Genomic DNA, 12,466 nt, shown 5'->3' with positions numbered 1-12,466 from the left:
CTCTTTCTATTTTTGGTCTGTTTTGATTTGATACTGACAGGTTTGTACTGTCTTTCTCTACATCCGTCTGTCTTCTCCGTCAGTCTGTGTGAGCCCGTCTCGTCACAGTGCGTTGGGTCATGGCTGTAGGGCTCGCCGAGCGAGACCCGGGCAAACTGCAATGTCTGTACATTTGGTTAAAATTGCACTTTACATGCAAAGTAACGGATACATTTCGGAAGTCAGTATTGGATCACTGGTTTGCTCAGGTCAGGTGCTGGGGGGCAGTGGGTGGTGGTCTTGTGCTGGGAAGGGTTGGGTATCAAAACCGGGTGCCAGTGTGGCGCTGGCTCCTAAATAACCGTTATCTATTGGACTAAATGACGGTAGATCCAGGACTTAGCCAAAACATTTGAACATCGACAACTTCTCTGTCCCTCCCCCTTTTCCGCTAAAGCCCAAAACGGTCTCCTAAGCCCCTCCCCCACAAAGGAGAATAAATGTGTGTGCATGAGCAGTGATTGACACGCAGTCACCTGGCCCTGATTGGTGCATCTGAACAGGGAGCGGTGGATTTTTGCAAATCTCACTCCAGGCTGTAGGTGGAGCCAGAGGAGCTGGATTTATTTTAATGACCTGCTTCATGTAGTTCTGCTGGAACATAGGGTCAGTTTTCTGCAAATATGACAGAAAGTTAGTTTTATAAGGCTTACCTACTGCACCTTTAAGATTAGGAAAAACATTGTGGTTCGGATTAAACCATTCCCGTGGAAAGAACACGCTTTTCTTGGGTGAGTATTGACATTATTATATTAGATTTTGCAAGTTTTTGCGAAACTTCCGGCTGTAGCTGTATCCCTTCTAGCCACAACCTCAAATGAATAACAACGCAGATTTCGGTGCCTCATTTCCAACCTAGTCCTCCAAACCCTCCGAGGATATGGGTAACTCTCTGTTTCCTTTTCTTTTCAAGCGGGACATAGACCCCGGTCTCCTGGGTGAAAGTCCTGTGTTTGTTTGACCCCCCCCCAACCTCCCTCCTTACCAGGACATTTGGTGCTCTTCTACTTCCTCACCTTACTTCCTGCTTTGCTCCCATCAGAACTACTACGGCCACTAGAGGGCTCCGCCACTAGGAACATAAATATACTGTAGGTCAGAATGATGCTGGAACAAATGACTGGACAGTCTTATGTCGGTGACTCAAGCAGTTGTAAAGTTCCCTTTCTGCCATCTAGTGGTTCTGCTTTTTGTTTTTTAACACCAACTGACTGTTGAAATAAATTATTTTTGTTACATTTTAAATATATCATTTAAGTTTGACCATATGATCTTATCATTAAACAAGCCTTTCTTTAATGAACTGTCGTTCTGTGCTTTTCTTTTGTTAAAGTATCGGTTCAGGCACCGTTTACATTTAATTGACGCTTTGTTTAGTCACCGGCACCGTCTTAAAAGTTTAGTTTTAGCAGCGGTAATCGAAAAAAAACCAAACGATACCCAACCCTGGTGCAGGGGGCAGTGGGAGGTGTTGAGGAGGAAACGCAGGATCAGAGGAGGGAGGAAGTGTGTGACAGGTGATGATAGTGCCAGTCTTTGTCTCTCTGTTGCTATGGCAGCATGATGGGAGTGTCTGAGAACATGGACATGATGCGGTCCGTCTCCCCCGCCCTTGGCGGCAGCTGCGACTGGCTATGAAGCTTTGCGTGCTGCTCTGCTTCTAAAAGTAACTCTGGACCCAAATGTCCGCCCGGCCCCGCCCTGATTTTGCCATTCTGCTGCTCTTTGATTGGCTCTAGAAACACCACATGCTTGTTGGTACTGACCTTGCGGCCGGGGCCTTCAGTGGTCGCTGGCGGAGTCGGGGTGAGGATGGAGGATTGGGCGCTCCCGGCCCCGGCCTCGTTCCCCTGGTTCGCTGTAACGGTGGCCGGGGCTTTTCGGCAGGGCGGGCAGCGACATGGCGTCAGGTAGAGGTACATGAGCACGAGCACCAGGCTCACCACACAGCCTAGCAGGGTGGTGAACCCGGTGTTGAATGGCTCGTGATCTTCACCGTCGTGGTGCAGCAGCACGGTCACATTGACCTCTCGCGTCTCGTTGCGTCGCTGCTCCTGATCCAACGACATGCACCAGTAGATCCCAGCGTCCTCCGCACGGGCCGCCGCGATCTCTAAGCTGCCGTTGGCGTACATCTTCAAGGAGCCGTTGTTTCCCGGCGGTGCCACATACTCCTGATTCGGCGACACCCAGAGAAACGTCACGTGTTCTCCGGCGAGAGTAGTGAGGCAGTGCAGCAGCAGTCGCCTCCCAATCTTCACGGAAATGCTGCTCTCTTGCGTCTTCAGCCCCAGACTTGTCCCGGTGAAGTTGCATTTCTCAAAGTAGCGTCTGTGTTGGAAGAAGCGCACCGTCCCTCTCTGTATCCCGTAAACCAGACAGGTGTACTCTTGTTGGAAGTCTCTCACAGAGGCAAAACCTCGCTGTTCCCAATGTCGGAAGAGTCCGTACATGGCGCACTCACACAACAGCGAGTTGTTGTGAAGGTAGAGTCCTCGCTGCACAGACAGGGGTAAGTTTGATATGTCCTCGAGAGGCAGTTTGGGCAGGCGGTTGGAGGACAGGTCGAGCATGGACAGATGAGGGTGGCTGTGCTCCTGGAAGGAAAAGAAAGGGAAGTCGGTGAGGCGGTTGTGACTGAGGTAGGCCTTTCGGAGGCTGCCCAGTCCCGCCAGAGCTCTGCTCTCCACACGGACTATGCGGTTGTTGAACAGCAGCAGTTCCTCCAATCCTGGCATATCGAGGAAATAATGCCGCTCCAGAACACGCAGCTGATTGGACGACAGGTCCAGGTGTCGCAGCAGAGTCCCAGAGGTGTTTCGAAACGCCCCCGGATGAATCGTAGTCAGCTGGTTGTGCGCTATACGCAATGTCTCCAATCGAGAGAGTCCCTGAAAGCCGCCGGCATCCAGCTGCGCGATGCGGTTGTGGCTGAGATCCAGAGTGACGACGGAGACTGGCATCTCCATGGGGATGTGATCAAGACCTGTGGCCGTGCAGCTGAGGATGTCCGAGGCGCAGAGGCATCCGCCCGCCTGCGAGGAGCCCGGAGACAGACAGATGGCGGCCTGGACTGGGCGCAGCTGGAGACAAACTAACAGCACAACAACAGACCAGCGTGACGGAGACGCTGCTGTAATGGCTTGAGACACCACGCCCGGCACAAACCCAACGACATGCAACATGGTGCCAGCTTATAGCTCTGTTACTCTCTGCTCTTCACACGACTTTTACATCCTTCATATTTTCATTGTTGATTAATGTGTCAATTATTTCCTCGATTGATTGATTAGTTGTTTGGTCTATAAAGTGTGGATTAAGCCAAAGCTGTGAATGAGAATTGATAACAGAGAACTAAAGAGGTCAACTGTCAGGAGGAATAATAACTCTGAATCAACACAAAATGAGACAGCAGGGAGGAGACAAACCCAGATTTGTCTTAATAATCTGCTCTGATTTAGGGCTGCATCTACTGATTATTTTCACAGTGGATCAGTGTTTCCCAAAGCCCAACATGACGTCCTCAAATGTCTTGTTCTGTCCACAACTCAAAGATATTCAGTTTACTCTCACAGAGGAGAGAAGAAACTAGAAAATGTTCACATTTAACAAGCTGCCACAATTAGGTCATTGTTTTGCATAAAAAATGACTCAAAGCAATTAATCAATCACCCAAATAGTTCAGTTATTTTAATTGTTAACCTTTGCAGCTCTACTGCGAGATTCCTCTCATTTTGACGTAATATAAAGAGAAATAGACTGCTGACAAACATGACATTTTATTTTGATCACTGAGCCTCGTCTGCTGATGTTCCTCCTGCAGGCGGATAGATCTGTGTAAGTGATTTAAATATCTCTCTGATCATTTTCAAGACACAGCTGAGACAGAAACCTCATTTGCATTTCAGCTACGGGGCACAACAACACATCACTGTGACGCACGCTCGCTGGGTCTCGTTTACGCCTCCAGCTCGCGCTCCGGCATGCTCGTTTGTTTTGTGAAACCCAGTTAATGTTAATCGAGGCTTCTGCATCCACCTGCCAGCCAGGCAGCCATCTGGAGAGGGCAAACAAGAAAGAAAAGGCACAGTTTGTAAAGTCCAGGTGTGCCGCCGTGCACAAACAAAGTCCTTCTGCTCTGTGATTTGTGTTCAGCAGATGGAAGAAGAAAATCCAACTGTTTTCTGCCAAGAGTTTAAAAGATAATGTAGATGTATGATAGTCGAAGTTTAGCCGCTTCAACACTCATCCATGTGTTCTGAAAAGAGGAAAAAAAGAGAAGGTGCAGGGGTTGAAATATTCTCCTGTGTCTTGGGTTTTATTCCATCCAGAGGAAACAATGTGCGGAGCGTTCAGCATGACTTCCTGGCACCTTTTTTAGAAATCCATTTATCCCATATCTGCTCCTTTGTACCTCCAACACACAGTCCTCTCCCGATGCTTTTATCTCTGCGTCGCTGGCCTTTTGCATCCTCGTTCCAGCCTCATGTGGACGCGAAACTCGTTTTCCAGAGACATAAACGGGTTTGACTCTGTCTCGTGATGCAGGAGCTTCGTCTCAGTTGTAGCATCTCTTTGTTTTCATGCCGAGTCGGGGTTTCTGTGAATCACAATCCCAGCTGTCTGCCGCCCACACCGCCCCGAGTTGCTGATCAGATTTTCTGCATCCTGTCCACTTCACTTCTCCTCTCCATGCTTGCAGGCAGCAGCAAACACTCACACGCCGCTCTGCCGCTCGCTGTCTTTCTCCTGCGGTGAATTTTCTTCCTTCAGCGGTGGGAGGATGAGAGAGATCTGTGAAGGTCGGCTTCTTTCTCTTCTCTCCTCCAAGCCTCAGAAGTTATTCCTCTCCAGATGTGTTTATATATACGCAGATATATATCTGTGTGTGTGTGTGTGTGTGTTGATGTGTCCAGATGTGAGTGCAGTCTCCCGTCTCTTTACCACTCGTTTCTCAGCTCAGTGTGAGCTGTGTCTGCCTCCTCTGGTGCTTTCCAGCTCCTCCTCCACTCTCATTTAATCCTCCTCTGTCTCTCTCTCTCTCTCTGTCTGTCTCTCTCTCTCTGTCTCTCTCTCTGTCTCTGTCTCTCTCTCTCTGTCTCTCTCTCTCTCTCAGTTGAATACTCTGTAATACTAGTACCTGGAACTCTGTACCAGTATAACTGTACCTACTTTCTCTCTGAAATAACAAAGAAACAACTTCACCTGTAAATCAATGTATTCTCTTTTACATTTCGTTATTCAGGAACATTTCACACCACACACAATAACAAACTTTGTTACAGCGCTGCTGTATATTCAATGTCACTGACAAGTTATTGATCAATAGAATAAAAGGTTTTGTTTCTGTAACACAAGGTGAAGCCTTGGTCCAGTTCGAATACTTTTAATACTCTCAAATACTGTTTGTGTGGAAATGTGGAGACATGCCTCGTTTGCATAATTATTCTTTGTAACCTTTATGTAACCTTTCGTTACGCAGTTAAAGAGGCAGGACACAGTTTATTTATCTAAATCCTCTTTAGTTTGCCTTTTCACAGGGAGGATGTTGAAACACAAGAGGAGACGCAGTTAGAAGTTTTCTCAGACATCTTGCATTACAATATGCTGAAAGGTTGAAATAGTTTGAAGTTTGACAGGTGTTCATGAAACAGATAATATGAAAAGAATGAGTTTTTTTATTTATTTTTTTACATTTTTTTGTAGATGTTTTTGTCCCTTTTTATAATGTTTTATTGTCTTTTTGTGGAAGATTTGTTGTTTGTCGTTTTTGTCCCTGTTTTGTGTATATTCAACATCACTATCAATGCAATGATCAATAGAAAACGTTGATATGTGTGATACTCATAGCAGGGTATTGCCTCGCTCTGGATTGACTTACCGTTCGGTTCTGACTTTATGAATGTGGTTTCCTAACTTAAGATAAGATGAGATAAGATATACTTTATTGTCCCAGAAGGGAAATTTGTTTTGGACTCTGTCCGTACCGCAGCTTTACAAAGACAACAAAATACAGAAAATAAGCATCTCTCAAGACATACTCTCATGCAACACAAAACATGCTCTCATATACATTTCAATCAGGAGAGACTTCGTTGCAGATATGCAAAGATTTATTGTACGAATGCATGATATGACATGTACAGTCTTTGGAGATTAGACTCCATCATTAGGAAATGATATATAATTAGGGGGTTAGAAAGCCAGAAGCTGATCCCCCGATGGAGTCTAGACACTGATGGTGGCGAGAGGAACCCGAAGACCGAACCGAGGAGCCGACGGCAGTCTTGCTCGAGGAAGAACCAGGAGCCGTGCAACATGAATACCGGAGGAACAAGGGGAGGAGGAGGGTTGAAATGATAACTGAGCAGCAGAGAGAGATTGGCTCGTGAAATTCAAGGCCGCTTCTGATTGGTTAAAATAAAAGTGAACGCCTCTAACAGCTGTTCAGTTTTAGAAGAGAGAGAAATGTGATTAAATTTAGAAGTCTTCCTGCAAGAATTAACGCTGAGCTCCATTAGACAGGTACCTGTCTGGCATTTTTTAATTGAACAACCCTGTCGGCTGCATTCTCCGCAATAAGTGTAGCACAGCCCTTGCACAATGAGATATTGCACAACTAACATATTGCACAACCCCAGTAGCCTACGTATTGCACGATGACACGAGTACACAACCTAGCCAGCCTACATGTTAGTGTTGATAAGCTTAATGGACATAGGCACAAATTAGTGTTTATATCGGTTTAGCCTGCATTTAGGAACCCTGAATCTTCTACCAGAGGGTAAAAACTGAAATTCTGGGTGAAGTATGCGGGTCGGATCGGAAACTGCTTTGTCCACTTTTCAGCTTTTCATGAAACAGAGAATATGTGCTGAACGTGTCCCTGTGGTTCCTTCAACTTTCCCTTTTCTGTTTTCTCTTCATTCATGCTGGAGTAATGTTCATAATGAGCCGAGATAATCTGAACACTTTGCCCTTTCATTGCTTCATAATTAAAGAGGGAACACAACGGACTTGTGTCGCTGACATTTCCCGGCTCGTCCGCTGCTACTCGCTCGCCTCTTCTCTGCAATCATTTCTATCCCGACATGTTCTCCTGGTGGAGAGAGATAGAGGAGGAACACAAGAAGACAGGATGAAGCAGGAGAGTCTCTCTCTGTGTGAGGTGTCATGGCTGCTGTGATGAAAAGGTCAGAGGAGATTTCAGTGGAAAATGTCAGCGCTTTTCCACGTTGGCTCCTTTGGATCCCTCCTGTGATGGACGCAGATGACCTATGTTCAAAAGTCAGCTGTTGTACTGAAGTTCTTTCTTCAATAATAACTGTTTGAACAGAGATAAAAACTACAGACTGTAACAATAATCAACGTAGCGTCGGTGGCGTCACCCATTGGTTTGTGGACTGCTGTTTTTTTTTTTAAAGCCTTGCATTTGGAATTTTGACCGTCGTCATCTTGTTTTTTTTGGGGCCAGAAGTGACTATATTTGGAGACCAAGAGGGTGGAGCTAAAGCGTGATTCATGCTCCTGTGTTAAATCGACTCTGTGGGTACGTACGTAGGTACGTGAAGATGCCGACCCTACATCGTAGCCTGACTTGTACCTCTAGAAAAATTTAACTACACGTCGTGGCGGCCGTGGCTAGCGTTGCATTTCCCCTGACTAATTTTCTGGTTCTCCTTTTCCATAAACAACACGAAAGGGGGAGAGAGAGGAAGTGGGTGTTGGGTCTTGTGGAAAGCCCCGCTATAAAAGATTGATGCAGAGAGGTTGGAGGCAGCCCTGATATGAGGTGTTTGTGTTGCTAAAGTGCTTCTGGTGTTTTTGTCAGGTACCAAACATCCAGTCTCACATCTCAGACCGCATTTGGAGTAAGGTCTGGCTACGCTGTTCATCTGTTCTGGGATAGGGGGAAACACTCCCTAGCTTGTTTATTTCCCTTGAAACCATTTACGACTGTACTGGACAACACCAAGCTCCAGATGCAGCGACAGTGCTCTTACAGAAAAGATAGAGAAAGTGGAAGGGGAGAGACTTTCTGAGGTGCTGGATGTCAGGCTGTATCCCAGAACTGTACATCATTTAAGTCAGACTAAACATGTAACACGATAGAGTTGTTCCGATACCATTCTTTCCAGTAACTATCAGGCAGAAGGTACAAAGTTCCTCTGGCCTGGAAAAACATTAACAAGAAAATCCCTAATTCTCTCTGCAGTAACCGCTCTGAATATTATAAAATAGACATTGTTCAATGAAACGGCAATGTGTACAGTATGCTTCAGTTTCGAGGGGACTAGTGTTGCCAATTTCAGTTTCACTAATGTTTCATGTTGTTACTATTTAAAATTTTTGGAGATCTTTTTCCGTTATGATTGACTGTCAACTGGATGATTAAAGGTTATACGACATTCATTGTCTGCATATCACATTCATACAGGGTTAGTAGTATATATCTGTTAAAAAATTTTAAATGTATATATTATTTTTAGCGCACTAGTATCAGATCGGTTCTCAGTATCGACCAATACGCAAGTTTGGGTATCAGAATCAGTTTCAGGAAGGAAAAAATGGTATTGGAACATCTCTATAACTCGAGCGTTTCCTCCTCTAACAGTTTGTCCTCTTTCTTTCTTCTTCTTGTTCAGGATCTCTCGGGCTTCCTCTGTGCTGCTCTCTGACCCCTGTTTCCAGCTGCACTCCATCCAGCATCTGCTAGGAGAGGGAGCAGACTCCTCCGGCCCCCCGGCAGCCGTCACCGCAATCCCTGCCGCCCCCCGTCCAGTCGTCGGGTCCCTGGTGTCGGCCGTGGCCCCGGTGATCCCTGCAGCTGCTGCAAACACCGGCACTTCAGAACGCAAGCACTTCTCCCTGCACGCATGTGAGTCAACTCCACCGATTCCACACATCACACTGTCTCCAGATGTTTTATAAGTCATTTAAAGTATTTAGTGTCTCCAGGTGTCTCCAGGTGTTTTTATAAGTAGTTTAAAGTATTTAGTGTCTCCAGGTGTTTTTAAAAAGTAGTTTAAAGTCAGCTGAGATACATTGTGGGTAATGTAGACTTTGACAAGGAAGAAGAATATGTGAAACTTTGTTTTAAGCTGTCTATCATGAGTCTGACAGAGGTTCAGGTGCTCTGGATCTATCAGAACTTCGTTTCCTGTGACTCTCTTGCATATAAAATGTTTTGGTTCATGGCTGCTAGTTTGAAAACGATCTCTTATAAGCTTTTACGAAAATAGTTCACTGAGTTTCTGAAAACATTTGAGGCAAGAAAAAAAAGCCATGCTTCATTTAATATCGATAACAGTCAGTTTAAAAGATTTTTGGGAGGTTTCCAGAGGCAGAGAGTCGGGCTCGACGCCCCTGAGTAGCATAAAGTGGATCCAACTTTATGCAAATGAGAAGAGGGAAACTCAACATCCCGTCTCTCGAAACGCACCACGGTGCTACCAGAATGTATTGCATGACTGCTTGGAAAAAACAATGAAAAAAGGCGATGACAGTTCATTTGTAGACACAAACCATGAACACAACTTGATGGGGAAACGGACATCTTCATCGCGACATTCACAAGCACAAGTCTCTTTTCCAAAGATGCATAAAAAACATAAAAAACAGCCTTAGAATTCTTCCCCAGTGAACTGAACCCTACTCTTGCACTCCGCGCGCTACGCTGGTCGCCGTAATGACGGCGCCGTTGATTACAGGAAGGTGTTGACGTAGGTGGAGCTTCAATGCAGCAGGCTGAGAGGAAGTGGAAATGGAACTGGTGAGCAGAAAAAGTGTTGTTTGGCAGTACTTTCAGTCAAAAGAAGGCCATTCAAGTCCAGCTACATGTTCAATCTGCAATGCTGATTAGTCTGGTGGTGGCGAGGACCCTAAACAATACACAACATCACCGCTGTTACAACATCTGGTATGAAACATCTGGAAGAATACGAGCTGAGCATGAAGGAATCTACAGACAGCAGCCAGAATGCAGCAACTTCAGGTACGGCAAAGGAAGGACAGTCACTGTTTACTTCATTAATGTGTTGACTGTGTTCATGGACTGAGGACGGGACGAGGACTCAGCAGAACCTCAACCAGGGGGTTCAGGACTCAGCCAAACCCCAAAAATCTGGATTCGTTTTTATGCATGAAAACCATGTTAAACAACGTACTTTCAAACGTGTCTGTAGGGTTAGATTTTAAAAGATTCATTGACATTCATTTTATTCAATTACTTTTTATAATTTTGGAGACCTGCATGAATAAGAGTTATTCCAGATAAGATTAAGTATTTTCTGGCTGGAGACCCAAAGATTATAAAGATATTCAGGGCCATATGTACGTACCTTTGTGAATGTAGCGTTATCAGCGCCATGGCCAACCCGCAGAAAGCGCACGCTGTGATACTTCAGCTTACGTCGTATTTACCAAACCTGCAGTTCATCAGGTAATCAGCACCTTTCTCCGCCCACTATACCTTAAAGTGCGCTGTAGCAAAGTGTTAAGTACTGTTGCTATGATACGGCTGAGTGCAGACTGTGATGTTCCCACTGCTGATGCTAGGACTGTTTGAAATGATCCTGATGCCAATATTTGTAATGTAGCGAGGAGTTTAACAGCTGCTGGAATGGAATGTGAACGCTGAGTCGGAGATATGATGTCATCTTTGATTTCTTCCAGTATCTGTAATATTGCATGGATGCTTAATCTGTAACGCTTAATGATTTCGTGTTCACTCAACTGAAAAAGTGTGACCTTTGTGGCAAAAATCCTTTCAGCTCATCTCCTTGGCCTATGTCTTCGTCTTGCTCAGATTACTGCTGCCATTTCACCAGGAGGCATATGCCAGGAAACCCACTTCCTGGTTTACACCTGCTTTTAAGAGGCAGAGAATTTTCACCGCAAAATAGAGGCGTGCTGTCACGGGAGGTTTTTGTAGATACCGCGGAACACATTAGGCGCACTTTGAGCTTCCCCTCCCATCTCTTTATGGGAAACTCCCACTTTTCCCTGGACCCTCCTGTGAATGCATATGCATGACACAGAAAAGCCCAATTTGCCATTTGCCATGCTTTTACGTGCATGTTGTGAAACAAATACGCCTGAAGTGGGCGCAAAAGCGTTAGTACACCTGGCCCTCTGTGTTGGAATATATTTAGTCTCAAGGGACGTATGTGGACAGTCAGAGAAGTTAAAACTGGATTCAGTCTGTTCTCTTGGAGTGAATCAGTCAGATGTTGGGCTCAGTCTGTGCAGTCTGGAAAACAGGCCATTATGTTCTTAATGTAATTTAGACTTCACTTTAATTTAGTTTTCAGCTGCAGTCACATTAATCTTGGCAGTGCATGAATGATGAACAATTAACTTTGTTTATGCTGCAGATGAGATTTTCTCTGTTGTTATTGTGGAAGCTGAAGTCCTATATGTGTTTATCCTTCAGGCGGACTGCGTGTGATTGGTTGGGAGGAGACGTAGGGCTGGGCGATATGGAGAAAATCAAATATCACGATGTTTTTGAATAAACACCTCGATGTCGATATTGTAAGGTTGACAACATATTTCAGGACTGCAGGGGGTACATGAGTGCTTTTTTTGCTTTTTGTCACTATTTTCGACGTGTTCTTGCCTGCCTGCCTTCCTTCATTATACATTATTGAAAAAGTTTGAGAACCACTAGTATAATATAATGTATAACATACTACATAATAGTGTGTTCTAAAGCATTTATGACATCTTTATAAATCCAGGATGACCTCCACAGACACACGGACAGAGTAAACGCTTCAGATGAATATGAATATTTTCCACATTTAGATTTTAGATAAATAACCATCATAATATGGATTTAATGAGTAAGTAGTTAAATGTAATATTGAAATATTGCCCAGCCCTAAGGAGATGTGTCGATAAATAATCACAAATACAAACGTGCTGCACAGAGAGCAGTTAGTTATAGATAAACTTTTAAACTGCAGAACCAGTTTATGATGAATGTCTTATTAATTTAGTTTCAGCGTTATTTTCTTTAAATCTTTTGACACGTGTATATATTTTGTAATCAGTAGAGAAAGGCCAGGCGATATGGGCAGGGCAATCTGCATTCAAGTCACGACTCACGACGTGGTAGCATTCCACACAAAAGTCACGAGCTGGCTAGCTAAACATTGTGTCGTTGGCAGGGTTCAGGTTAGGCTACCGAACGTTAACGTCAGCTAGCGGCTACCTAACATTGACGTTAGGTAGCCGCTAGCTGATACTAGCGATTTCTAGTCTGCGACATATTTTGGGCTTCATTTAATAAACATAACCTGTAGTAGTACACAATCGTATGTGTATTGTTTTGATTACAATGTGCAGAATTACTTTACGTTGCCTATTTATGTCTATTTATTTCTATTTCTGACCGTTAATCACCGGCGTCTGTACAGCATCA

The 12,466-nt window shown here is 44.8% G+C and overlaps 2 protein-coding genes across 2 annotated transcripts in view; one reads left to right on the top strand and one right to left on the bottom strand.

Annotated features, from left to right (window-relative positions):
* Positions 1–1,024: 1,024 nt before the first annotated feature.
* Positions 1,025–3,300, bottom strand: amigo3 (adhesion molecule with Ig-like domain 3). Its single transcript, XM_078249495.1, has one exon. The coding sequence runs from the start codon at positions 3,222–3,224 to the stop codon at positions 1,590–1,592; it is 1,635 nt and encodes a 544-aa protein (XP_078105621.1). The 5' UTR covers positions 3,225–3,300; the 3' UTR covers positions 1,025–1,589.
* A 3,912-nt stretch (positions 3,301–7,212) lies between these two features.
* Positions 7,213–12,466, top strand: part of LOC144516148 (E3 ubiquitin-protein ligase RNF123-like) — a 47,714-nt gene continuing 42,460 nt past the window's right edge. Inside the window, exons 1-2 of the mRNA XM_078247343.1 lie at positions 7,213–7,232; positions 8,685–8,917. Of these exons, the coding sequence (XP_078103469.1) occupies positions 7,213–7,232; positions 8,685–8,917 (253 nt within the window). The remainder of the gene's footprint in view (positions 7,233–8,684; positions 8,918–12,466) is intronic.

This window comes from Sander vitreus, chromosome 4 (assembly GCF_031162955.1).
Source record: "Sander vitreus isolate 19-12246 chromosome 4, sanVit1, whole genome shotgun sequence".
Taxonomy (NCBI): domain Eukaryota; kingdom Metazoa; phylum Chordata; class Actinopteri; order Perciformes; family Percidae; genus Sander; species Sander vitreus.
This window is presented reverse-complemented; position numbering and strand designations above follow the sequence as displayed.

Bases quoted from the DNA above. Each gene is read 5' to 3' on its own strand.
- amigo3 (XM_078249495.1), bottom strand. From the start codon at position 3,224: ATGTTGCATGTCGTTGGGTTTGTGCCGGGCGTGGTGTCTCAAGCCATT.